The sequence below is a fragment of the Lepidochelys olivacea genome (genome assembly GCF_965140295.1).
Source record: "Lepidochelys olivacea isolate rLepOli2 genome assembly, chromosome: 4".
Taxonomy (NCBI): Eukaryota; Metazoa; Chordata; order Testudines; family Cheloniidae; genus Lepidochelys; species Lepidochelys olivacea.
In genome coordinates this window covers 124218228-124231301 of record NC_140414.1, presented here as the reverse complement: position 1 = coordinate 124231301, position 13074 = coordinate 124218228, and the positions used below count along the sequence as shown (strand labels likewise).

General features: G+C 42.2%; 1 protein-coding gene across 5 annotated transcripts in view; it reads right to left on the bottom strand.

Moving 5' to 3' along the window:
• The window catches only part of LOC311519864 (uncharacterized protein), a 40131-nt gene that overhangs the window by 26846 nt on the left and 211 nt on the right, over nucleotides 1-13074 (bottom strand). For 4 of the 5 annotated variants that reach the window (XR_014711398.1, XM_084626865.1, XM_084626866.1 and 1 more), the window contains exons 2-4: nucleotides 12368-12434; nucleotides 3835-3926; nucleotides 232-365 (exon numbers count right to left, since the gene is read on the bottom strand). Coding sequence is in view for 3 of the 5 variants with exons in the window: in XM_084626865.1 (XP_084482991.1) it covers nucleotides 232-365; nucleotides 3835-3859 (159 nt within the window). In the remaining 2 variants the exon portion in view is untranslated. Of the gene's footprint in view, nucleotides 1-231; nucleotides 366-3834; nucleotides 3927-9172; nucleotides 9261-12367; nucleotides 12435-13074 lie in introns of those variants that run through there. The other variant, XR_014711399.1, reaches the window with a different exon arrangement.

The window sequence follows — 13074 nt, the reverse complement described above, 5'->3', positions numbered from 1 at the left end:
AGTTACATGGGAACTTTCACTATACCATCTTCACATTACTACTATTTACAATTGTATGAAGAACAATTAAGGTTAATTAGAATGTTACCTATGCCCCTATATGAGGTCTCATATGCTTAATGTACAGCTTGATCTCCTTCCATTAGTAGTCACTTAACAACATATTTTAGTGGGTTGTTACTAAATTATACAAAGTTTGTCCAGTCCTGTATTGTTACTCTGAACATGTACCTTTGGCTCACTGGAAGCTTGATCCTTTATGTCCAGATGTCCTGCTAACACAATGTGTTGCAGGGCGTGAGATGGCAGATTACGAGGATACACATGAAGTATGTGACTTCCTGAAGGTATTCCTCTGACTCCACCTGGAGAAAAAAAGGGCTGTGGTGTCATTAAAGTAAAAAAAAACAGCCTTCAGATATCCATATTTGGAAAGAAATTTCTACTGACTCATACTTTAACTAGGCCATCCACAGCTCAGTCATGGGTTTGAAAATATTGTGGGTTGTTTTTATTTTTAAGGGTGCCTCTGGTAAGCATGGACTAAAAAAAAAAAATGCCTTATCTAACCTCTCTGTTTGATCTTCTATAATGGTCTATTAAATCCTATTCTCATGGGATTTACGTATAATTATGCTGCAATCACTGTAAAGTGGGTAGAACAATGCTGGCAGTCACATGGTATTTCTCCAGGATATAACCTTTGATGTAAGATGAATATCACTGTTAACCATGTTTATGCTGTTATAATCTATTATTAAATGTTTCCACTATAAATGGAAATAATAAATGTGAACATGACACTGAACAGTGATTAATATGATGCTTTTTCCAAATATTAGGGCTGTCAAGCAATTAAAAAAATAACTGCAATTAATCGCATTGTTAAACCATAATAAAATATCATTTTAAAAAAATATTTTTGGATGTTTTTTACATTTTCAAATATATTGATTTCAATTACAACACAGAATAAAGTGTACAAAGTGCTTACTTTATATTATTTTTATTACAAATATTTGCACTGTAAAAAACAAAAGAAATAGGTTAACTGAAAAATACTAATACAAGTACTGTAGTGCAATCTCTTTATCATGAAAGTTGAACTTACAAATGTAGAATTAAGTACAAAAAATAACTGAATTCAAAAATAAAACAATGTAAAACTTTAGAGCTTACAAGTCCAATCAGTCTTACTTCTTGTTTAGCCAATCGCTCAGAAAAACAAGTTTGTTTACATTTGCAGAAGATAATGCTGCCTGCTTCTTGTTTACAATGTCACCTGAAATTGAGAACAGGCTTTTGCGTGGAACTATTGTAGCTGGCGTCGCAAGATATTTACATGCCAGATGCACTAAAGATTCATATGTCCCTTCACACTTCAGCCACCATTCTAGAGGACATGTGTCCATGCTAATGACGGGTTCTGCTCGACAGTGATCCAAAGGAGTGCGGACCGACATGTTCATTTTCGTCCTCTGAGTCAGATGCCACCAGAAGAAGGCTGATTTTCTTTTGTGGTGGTTTGGGTTCAGTAGTTTCTGCATCAGAGTGTTGCTCTTTTAAGACTTCTGAAAACATGCTCCACACCTCGTCCCTCTCAGATTTTGGAAGGCACTTCAGATTCTTCTATCTTGGGTGAAGTGCTGTAACTATCTTTAGAAATCTCACATTGGTATCTTCTTTGCATTTTGTCATATTTGCAGGGAAAGTGTTCTTAAAATGAACAACATGTGCTGGTTCATCATCCGAGACTACTATAACATGAAATATATGGCAGAATGCGGGTAAAACAGAGCAGGAGACATACAATTCTCCTCAAGGAGTTCAATCACAAACTTAATTAACGCATTTTTTTTTAAACGAGCATCATCAGCATGGAAGCATGTCCTCTGGAATGATGGCTGAAGCATGAAGAGGCATCTGGCATGTAAATATTGCGATGCCAGCTACAACAGTGCCATGTGAACGCCTGTTCTCACTTTCAGGTGACGTAATTAAGAAGTGGGCAGCATTATCTTCCGTAAATGTAAATAAACTTGTTTCTCTTAGCGATCGGTTGAACAAGAATTAGGACCGAATGGACTTGTAGGCGCTAAAGTTTTACATTGTTTTGTGTTTGAGTGCAGTTATGTAACAAAAAAACTACATTTGTAAGTTGCGCTTTCAGGATAAAGAGATTGCACCACAGTACTTGTATGAGATTAACTGAAAAATACTATTTATTTTGTTTATTATTTTTACAATGCAAATAGTTGTAATAAAAATAATATAAAGTGAGCACTGTAAACTTTGTATTCTGTGTTGTAACTGAAATTGATATATTTGGAAATGTAGAAAAACATCCAAAACATTTAATAAATTTCAATTGGTATTCTATTGTTTAACAGTGTGATTAATCGGGATTAATTTTTTACATCACAATTAAAATTTTTTTTGAGTTAATCGCGTGAGTTAACTGCGATTAATTGACAGCCCTACCAAATATACAAGTATCAACATTCTTTACCTCCAGATAACTTTCCTACTGCTAGGGAAACACTGAAGTTTATTTGATTTGGGAATCTTAGAAGAAATCCCTTTGTTTAATTCTTGGTCTCATAACCAAGTACCAGTGGTGAATACTGTACATGTTGAGAAGATATGATACACTGTCACTGACAAAGGGTACTATAGGGTACTTGTCTGACCTCTGTCCAATTCCATTGCTCCCCTTGCCAGTATCTTCCCACCTGGAGTGGAGATGACACAACCCAAGGGCTTCTTCTGGCGAAAGAGAAGTTCTCTTGCTGGAGAGTGGACGCCATAATAGCAAGTGGGTTGAATGTTGGAGAGGAGACCACGGTAGTCTATTATTCACCTCTCAGCTCCCTTTAATCCCCCAAAAGAACTGCTCCTGGTGAGGGACAGTGGGCCTGATTTCAACATGGACTAAGTTTCCAATGGTAGATCCAGTAATTAGTGAATAGGGAAGGGCAGCTTTTTCGGGGGAGGGGGGCTCTCTCCTATTTTTATGGGCTGCTTGATTCTTCCCCCCACCCCTTGCAGCTCCAAATAGGACTGATTTTACCAGACTCCCCCCACTACTCATAAGATGAGGTGAGTCCTACAGGAGGCAACCCCTGAACTTTCCCCAAAATGAAACACATCTTGTTGCCAGGGCAACAGCAGGTTTAAAAAAAATCCTTTTAGTAAAATAGCTCCTTTTATTGTGCATATTGGCTTAAATCTTCAGGCAATAGACCACAAAACTGAACTATTTCTATTCTTGGGCACTATTTTACTGATATGGCCTTTGAAGATGATCCATGTTTGTATTATACACTGTATGTAAACGCAACTATCTAGCAATGTTATACTGTATTTCTAGAACGTCATGTTAGATGTAACTAACTAAAAATCTTGTGTTTATCACATACTTTCAGAATATGCATTCCCTCTTTTTTACTATGATCTATGCAACGTGGGCATTACAACACATAATCAAGACTCCAAAACATCTTATTTTAGACAACGACTCTGAGGCAGCTCAGCTATTCAATTTATTGATTCAGACAAGGTCTCTTTTCAGTCTCCACTTGGCATCAGATGCAGTTTTAAAAGCCACAAAGTTTATAAAATGCATCACTGACAGGCTGTCCATCAACAGTAAACCTAACCCACACTGCAGTGTTCGCACTAGAGATAAAATACTGTAATGGTGAAAATGAGTTTCCTCATACAAAGTCAGAAGCAATAGACAAAGAAACTAAATTGTAGTTTTATTGTCAATTGCATTACAAGCATTTAAGACAGACAAGTAGTGTAAACAATGTATCAAAAGTCACACAGTACCTTCTGTTTGTTGTTCCAACTCCATAGCTAGTTCTATCTATCCTATATGTGACAACGCATCTCTATTGGCATTTGCAGCAATACACAGAATTCTGTGGGGAAAAGATATTTCTTATGCATTAGAGCTTTAATACACACTTACTGTTACTGTACAAAAGCTGCATGATAGCGTGAAATTTTATAAAAATGCTCGCACTCCCCTTGAAGTCAATAGAAACAAAACTAGGAAAGCAGAGGGCTTTTCAAAATCCCACTCGTCAATTATTAGCCTGCTTGGACACTAAGAACTCGCCTACACTATAAATCTTTTTTGTACTGGTGTATTTGGATGTAGCTGCATAGGTGAAAACCTCTAGTGTAGACGAGCTCTGACCACAGAAATCTATATCAATATTGCGTATATACAGAGATAAATACAGAGACAAGGATCACAAGCCAAATTCTCCTCTCATTTAATCCTGTGCAACTCCCACTGGCTTCAACAGAGTTTTTGTGGGTGCAACAGAAGAGAATTTGACCCAAAACCTTCATTCCAAGCCTGATCTTGCCAGGTGCTAAACCCACACATCTCCCACTGATGTCAGTACTTCATAGATCAAGACCTCTGTGATGTTTTTTTGAAATGCAATCTTTAGCAACTACTGAACACTAGTAACAAAAAAATAAAGAGAGTGCTTGATGTGACAAGAAAGAAGACCTGATGGTAAAAATTTAGCACACATGCTGTTGATTTCAGCCATCAGAACAAGTACATCTGACTGCTTCAACATCTTCAGCAGCAGTACCTAAGACTGCCATTAAACATTGAGATTAGTTAGATTTTTTTTCAGGACATTCATTTTGTCTTTTTTTCTTGGCATCCAGAATTTTTATTTCATTTTTAAAAGGAGGGCGATTTTCCAAATTGCCCATATAAAGAAGAGCTCTATACCAGAGAGACCCCAGTCTTAGGGCAAAGATAGAGTTCCATCCAACATGACAGTCCTTGAAAAAGAGGGAATGGGGGAAAAATTGGTGTTTAATTTCTTCTGTTTTAGAGACCCAGTTCAGCAGCCTTTCTCTAGCAGAACTCCAAACAGCTGAATGGTGCATTATGTATTAAAACAAGCTCGAGTGAGCCACAGATACAAGTCCTTGGGGATTTTCTTCTTAAGCAGCATAGTAGCCTCTATTTTTACCTCTGTAATCCTTGATCTCTTTTTATTACAGCTAATCATCTAAACATACAGATCTATGTTCAAGAGAGCCATGTATGTGGCATTAGAAATCAATCGTCATAGGATGCTTAAAAGCTGTACCTTTGACGCAGATATTGCTTCTCCTCAACAATGGATTAATATAACTCTTCACTGGTTTCCCCTTCAGTTTACTGCGTATCATTTCCAAATGCTTTATTCCACTATTCGGCATCATGGCCACGGATTTTTTAAATATGTTAACGTCACTATCAATTTTATGTGATTCAGCAATGTACAAAGACGTGGCTTGTCAGACTTTGCTTAACTCATCTGTTCTACGTACATAATACACGAGAATGTTTAGCAAATTTTAGACTATTTGCAAAGCACTCTTCAATTAAAAAATGTTATTCCCCAGATATTGCTATCAGAAGATCACAAATAACCTGGTTGCTTCAGAACAACTGCCTCTAGGCACTGACCACAAACAAAAACAATGACAGGTTTCAGAGTAACAGCCGTGTTAGCCGTGCATCTGATGAAGTGAGCTGTAGCTCACGAAAGCTTATGCTCTAATAAATTGGTTAGTCTCTAAGGTGCCACAAGTACTCCTAAACAAAAACAATGTGTACTCTAAATCGAGTGGAAGTCGGGGTAGCAAAGATTGGTGGCAACACAACTAAGCAGGAGCTGAGGAAGGACCCAAATGTGAACGTGGAGAGCCTAGCCAAATCTTTGATCAGTGCATGATGCAGTGCCCCCCATCAACATCCTGTACTCCTGAAGAACTATACAAGCTAAGTGATAACACCAAGTCGTGGCCATGTTTTTGGAGCAACAAGGTATGATGATGATGGGAAAATTAATTATTCCCCCATATTTAAACACAGGGAAGGTAGAATTGTATAGCTCTGTTAATACTGACTTCAACCTACAATGATTAAAGCTACATTTGGGAAACATTTTAGTTCTTAACTGTATTTAGATTGCTTGGACTATTTAGTACTCTGTAAATGTTCTTTATTTGGAATGCGCTATTTTGCATATAACACACATACACCGACCTATGACACATTAAGTCAGTGGACTGAGTGAAAAGGAAGTGCATCTTTACAGCTGTACATCCAAGATAGAGAGTATAATTTCACCCATAAAATAGTATTTTTACTATTAAAACAAAGATTTGGTTCCAACAAATTATGCATTCACTCCACCCACACAGAGCACAAGCATTAGGCTTTAGGAAAGTGAAATGCAAGGTAGAAACACAGCCTCCAACCCAAGAGTGCAGAGCTCTCACAGTTATCTCTCCATTCTGTGAGCTGCTGCCCCTCTGCACCAGTTGCATGGGGAGCTTGGTGCAGCTGTGCCTAGGTGATCTTCCACACCTGCCTAGGCAGGACTGGTACAGAGAATCTTCTCTTGGTGTTCAGAGGGCTTACAGGCACCCCATGTGCAAATACGCAGCTGGCCATTTGCTTGGACAATCCCTATTCTATCCGTGTCAGCCCACACCAACGGGGGGGTTACTCTGTGTTACTACTGTGTGATTAATAATTTTCCGACTATATTTTTAAAAAGTAATTACATAAAAATATACTGCAGGTTTCAGGACCCTCTAGCAACTACTAGCTGAGCTACTGTGAACCTCTCAGACTGAAATAAAGGTCTTGCAATCAGCCTTCACAGAAAAAAAAGTCATTCACATATGTGAATTACCCAAACAACCAACTCTTAAAGTGAATAATTCTATTCAGCCTCCCTTAAGTTTCCCCTAGGAATAGTTTATTCTTCATTTCCTGTCCTGAACAGTTATAACATTAATAATATTCATTGTCAAGCTGTGAGAAGTTTTAATATAACAATATATTATTCATAATTGTTGCAGTGTTGCTGTGCACTATTAAACAGTTGCCTGCAGGTGGCTGCATTTCAGTGGTGGCTGAAAACCATACAATATAAAGCAGGGGTGGCCAACCTGTGGCTCCAGAGCTACATGCGGCTGTTCATAGGTTAATAAGTGGCTCCTTGCATAGGCACTGACTCCAGGGCTGGAGCTACAGATGTTAACTTTCCAACGTGCCGAGGAGTGCTCACTGCTCGACCGCCTGCTCTGCCCCAGGCCCTGCCCTCACTCCACCCCTTCCCCCGAGCCTGCCATGCCCTAGCTCTTCCCCCTTCCCCACCAGAGTCTCCTGTGCACCGTGTAACAGCTGATTGCAGCGGGCAGGAGGCATGGGGAGGGAGCGGGAGGCACTGATTGGTGGGGCTGCCAGCGGGCAGGAGGCGCTGCAGGTTGGAGTGGGGGGAGCTGTTGGGGGGCTGCTGAGATATTGGTGTGGCTCTTTGGCAATGTACATTGGTAAATTCTGGCTCCTTCTGAGGCTCAGGTTGGCCACCCCTGATGTAAAGCTAAAGTCTGTCCTTGGACCTGTGCATCTGACTTTCAATTAAAACAAAACAAAAAAAAAACCCAGTGAGAGCCTTCTAAATTCACAAGCTGAGGATTGGTCCATTTTTTATGGAAACATCTTTGGGATCCTTCTTCGTGAAGGACAGAATGTAAGTTTAAGTTGTAATTATTCAGAACTGAACTTTTAAGAACTTCTTACAACTTGACTTTCAATAGAGAGTGAGGGATGGTAGATTTAAAAAAAATGGTTCTGTGACAGGTTAGTTTTCAAGGGCAGCAGTCCATTTAGAGTCAGGACAACTCATAATGAAGACATTGCTATGCTGCAAGTGAGCTCCAGACTTAAGTGCAGGTTCTTTAAGATCGGCGCATCAGTAGTTAAAAAAAATCACAACAAGAGAAGAATTAAAGAGTGTATTTTCTTACTATTGCAATACTTTTTGTTAGGAATATGGATATAGGGAAATCAAAGTGCCTTTGTAATTCCAAACTATTTAGTTCTGAAAATAGTAAAACACTTTTAAATTACGTTTTTTTCAGAAGTTGCTCTTTATAGTCTCCTCAGACCTGCTTCCCTTGAACTAAATGGCAAAATTCCCATTGGCTTCAATGGAAGCAAGGCAGAGCCTAACATTTTCTTGTGTGGGTCTTATACAGCAGTGGTTCTCAACCAGGGTATATCAACTCATCTCGATATTTGCCTAGTTTTACAACAGGCTACATAAAAAGCACTAGCAAAGTCATAAAATTTCATACAATGACTTGTTTATACTGCTCTATCTACTATACACTGAAATGTAAATACAACATTTATATTCTCATTGATTTATTTTATAATTATATGGTAAAAAATGAGAAAGGAAGCACTTTTCCCAGTAATAGTGTGCTGTGGCACTTCTGGATTTTTATGTCTGATTTTGTAAGCAAGTAGTTTTTAAGTGAGATGTACAGTAGTCTGGAAAGGTCGAGAACCTCTGTTATACAGCACCTTTCATATACAAGGTGTTCTCTATCACATGCTTCACTAAGTATTGAAAATTAGTTAAAATCTGGTAGCACAGTGCCCATGGAGGCAGCAACAATATATCAACCACTGATCTTGACAAAGCAGTATTAGTCCTGTGCATTTTTGTGACTGAGTGCAGGAAGTGAACACCCGAGTCTATTTTACTTTATTTTACTGAGCAACAGACTGTTGGTCAAGCTACTAGTTTTATATGAAGCAGCATGAGCTGTGTAAGCTTTACTAAGACAGGTGTCAGAGATGCACAAAAACGACTTGGCTCCATAGCTCGGGGTTATCACACTGGTCTTGTAAACCAGGGATCATGAGTTCAAAACTCAATGGAGCCTGTGCAGCAGTTTCTGACAGGGCTTGTTGCCCCCAGCAGTGAGGCGCTTCCCTTTCTGGAGGTATTTATTAGTTTTAAGGGGAGGGAGGGATAGCTCAGTGGTTTGAGCAGCCTTCTGAACCCAGGGTTGTGAGTTCAATCCTTGAGGGGGCCAGTCATGGATCTGGGGCAAAAATTGGGGATTGGCCCTGTTTTGAGCAGGGGGTTGGACTAGATGACCTCCTGAGGTCTCTTCCAACCTTGATATTCTATAATATATTCCTGACTTTAATATGATAGCCATGTGCAGCATTGAAACTAGACACCTTATCTGAATCAGAACAATAGCTGTATTTTGCACTATAATGGAAGTACTAGTTATGAGCCCAAGTTCTGATACAGAACATGATTATTACCTTATAGGTTCTTCCCCCTGGATCATAGAAGCACGCTCTCTCTTTGATGACACGACCCAACACCAGGTACAAAAATTCTCATAAAGGACAATGGGACTAGCTCATGCTGAATCCTCTATATACTTCAAATTTATTTACATTTCCTAGAAAACAAATATCTAGCATTTATGTAAAATCTTGAAATGACCAGTTATGCTAATCAGGCCCCTTATTTTCATACACTTTTTAAGGCCAGAAGGGACCACAATGATCATCTAGCCTTCTACATAACACACACCACAGGACTTCCTTGAATTACTTCCTGGTGGATGTTTCTAAAAGATATGCTATACTTAAATCTTGATTTAAAAACTGCCAGTGATGGAGAATCCACTGTTGAATTGTTCCAACTGTTAATTACCCGCAGTGTTAAAAATTCACACCTTATTTCTAGCCTAAATTTGTTTAGCTTCAACTTCCAGCCATTAGATCTTGTTATGCCTTTGCCTGCTAGACTAAAGGGCTCTCTATTTTCAAATTTCTATCTCCCATGTGACTACTTCCAGACAGATCAAATCATTCCTTAACTTTCCCTTTGATATGCCATATAGGGTGAGCTGCTTGAGTCTCGCACTATATGGCATGTTTGCCACTCTTTTAATTATTGTTGGGGCTCTTCTCTAAACTCTCTCCAATTTATCAACATCCTTCCTGAATTGCTGACATCAGAGCTGAACACAAGACTCCAGCAGCGGTTGCACCAGTGCCAAGTACAGAGGTAATATAACCTCTCTCAATATTATGATTATACATGTTAGAATCCCTGTCATATAGGGCATAGCTCCCCTCTTGTGCCTCCTTCGGGCCAAGTGTTGTGCTGCAGGTGTTCCCTGCCTCAGTTTCCTCCTGTGGGATTCATGTGACTCAGGCTTCCAGAGGGGACATGCACAGAGTTTAGTTGTTGCTGTAACAAACGTTGAAGCGGGAGGATTCCAGAGCCTGGCCTCTAGCCTGAGTCTGAAGATCTACATTGTAGCTAAACAGCCCCATAGCCTCAGGCCTGTGAGTCTAAATCAGATGACATGGACCAGCTGTGGGTATTTAATTGCAGTGTAGACATGCCTGCTGAGTCTGGCATAGAGCACTGACTCCCAGGCTATTTTCTTGGGGTCCTTCCACAAGAGCCCAACTTGTTCCTTATGGTTTTTCTCAAACTGAGGTCTCTCAGACCTGTTAAAAACATCACCCAGCTGATCAGGACCAGCTGCTGCTGATGGGGTAGCTAATCTGGACAGGTCTGGCTGAGTTCAGCTACCCTTAAAGGGCCAGCCAATTTATGACAATCACATGATGACCACAGTGTTTGTGCTGGGGGTTCATGTTTAACAGATTACCCACTGTGACTTGACTCCTCAGCCCTAAATCTTTTTCAGAGTCATTACTACCCATGACAGATTCTTCCATGCTCTAAACGTGGTCTCCATTCTTTGTTCCTAGATGGATCATAGAATCATAGAAGATTAGGGTTGGAAGAGACCTCAGGACGTCATCTAGTCCAATTCCCCACTCAAAGCAAGACCAACACCAACTAAATCATCGCAGCCAGGGTTTTGTCAAGCTGGGCCTTAAAAACCTCTAAGGATGGAGATTCCATCACCTCCCTAGGCAGGGGTGAAAAAAACTTAAAGGACTTACTGGTACTCCGGAGTCCTGAGTAGGGGGCATGGCCTCGACCGGAAGAAGCGGGCCGGGCCCTTTAAATCAAGATTTAAAGGCCCCATGGCTCCGGCTGCAGCTGGGAGACCCCCGAGGCCTTTAAATCACTCCCAGAACTACCAGCTGCAGAGGCGGCTGGGAGCCCTGGGGCGATTTAAAGGGCCCCGGGCTCTGGCTACCGCACTGCCACCACTACCCCAGGGGCTCCGGCAGCAGGGCTCGGACAGCGCTTTAAAGGCCCCAGGGCTCCCCGCAGCTGCCGGAGCCCCGGGCCCTTTAAAGTGCCCCCAGAGCCTTGCTGCCGGAGCCCTTGGGGTAGCGGCGGCAGGGCTTTGGTGGCTCTTTAAAGGGTCTCGGGCTCCGGCAGCTGCAGGGAGCCCTGGGACCTTTAAAGCGCCAGCCTGGGGAAGCCGGTCTGGTCTGACACGCCGTAGCGGCTCTTGCTTTCACCTCTGTCCCTAGGTAACCCATTCCAGTGCCTCACCACCCTGTTAGTAAAATAGTATTTCCTGATATCCAACCTAGACCTCCCCCACTGCAACTTGAGATCTTTGCTTCTTGTTCTGTCATGATGACCATACACGTGGCTGCACTGTTTGCTTTCACCCATTTTACTGACTGATCCAGAGCGCTCTGTAGCAATGACCAACAGAGGAGGACAATATTGGAAAGCAGATATTGAAAAAGCGAAGCTGTGCTCAAAGCCAATTTACAGAGTAGACAAAAGTCACAGTCTGTCTAGGTCAGGATAGAGCAGGCAAAAGCCGAGGCCTGGGAGGCTCCAGCACATACTATATTTAGCAGCAGCCTCTAAATATAACAAGACTTTAGAGGGGATTAGAAACTACAAAGGTCTGGCCTGGAGGAAAAAATACTAGCAATTGCGTTAAATTGACAATTGTGCCAAATATCTGTGGATTGTGACAGTGCACAAAATAATAAAAGGAGACCTACAGATAGCATCTTCTTGGAATCTTAATATTTAAGAGTCTAGCTTTCTGAAAGCCACAAGCAGGCTTTCTTGAGCCAGCAGTATACCACCTATTTACGAAAAAAGAAAAGGAGGACTTGTTGCACCTTAGAGACTAACCAATTTATTTGAGCATAAGCTTTCGTGCGCTACAGCTCACTTCATCGGGTGCATACTGTGGAAAGTGTAGAATATCTTTTCATACACACAAAGCATGAAAAAATCCCTCCCCCCACCCCACTCTCCTGCTGGTAATAGCTTATCTAAAGTGATCACTCTCCTTACAATGTGTATGATAATCATGCTTTGTATGTATAAAAAGATCTTCTACACTTTCCACAGTATGCATCCGATGATGTGAGCTGTAGCTCACGAAAGCTTATGCTCAAATAAACTGGTTAGTCTCTAAGGTGCCACAAGTCCTCCTTTTCTTTTTGCGAATACAGACTAACAGGGCTGCTACTCTGACACCTATTTACGATGTATGATGCTAATTAACAAATATAACTGCTGTGCACACCACCACCTACCTGTTTTATGGCAGTTAAGCAGCTCTACTGAAAAAAGAGGTGGGACACACCCTCTGCAGGAAGATGCCTATTGGACAAAGCACACCAACAAAGGGAAATGACGGTGAAAAGTCTCATTCCCTGGGAGCCTGATGTTTGAGTTTAGCGTTAAAGGCCCATTTTATGCTGCGAGGCGGATTGCGCCATGGGTTGTAATCAGCGAGTAGTAATACAACGCCTGGCAGGCAGTGGGGCGCTATGGGAACGCCAGCAGCATGGCCCAACAAGCAAGCGACCAGGCCGTGCTGCGTCCCGGGGAACAGGAGGTGCACGCGGAGTGTCCCGTGAGCGCTCGGGCAGCCCCGCTAACTGCCCCGCTCCCGGGGGCAGGGGCAGCCTGTTTCTGTGCAGACTAGCTGGCCCGGGCAGGCTCCGCGCAGCAGGCGCTGTGCACACGGGTGGGTGGGGAGCTTGCGCGAACCGACTCCCGGGGGAGAACGAGGATTCCCTCCGCTTGGGGCAGGGCCCCGGGCGCACCCCTAAGCCCCTCGCCGTCACGGCTCCCGCCGCCGCCCCGCCGAGCCCCTGCCCTTGCGCAGCCCGGCACCTGCCCCCTCCCAGCGCCTGCAGTCCCGCCCCAGGGCGGCCGCCCTCCCGCGCGGCCTCGCCGCTACCTGCAGCGCGGGGGCAACTCTGCACCCCACGCGTCTGCCCCCCATGAGCTAGGC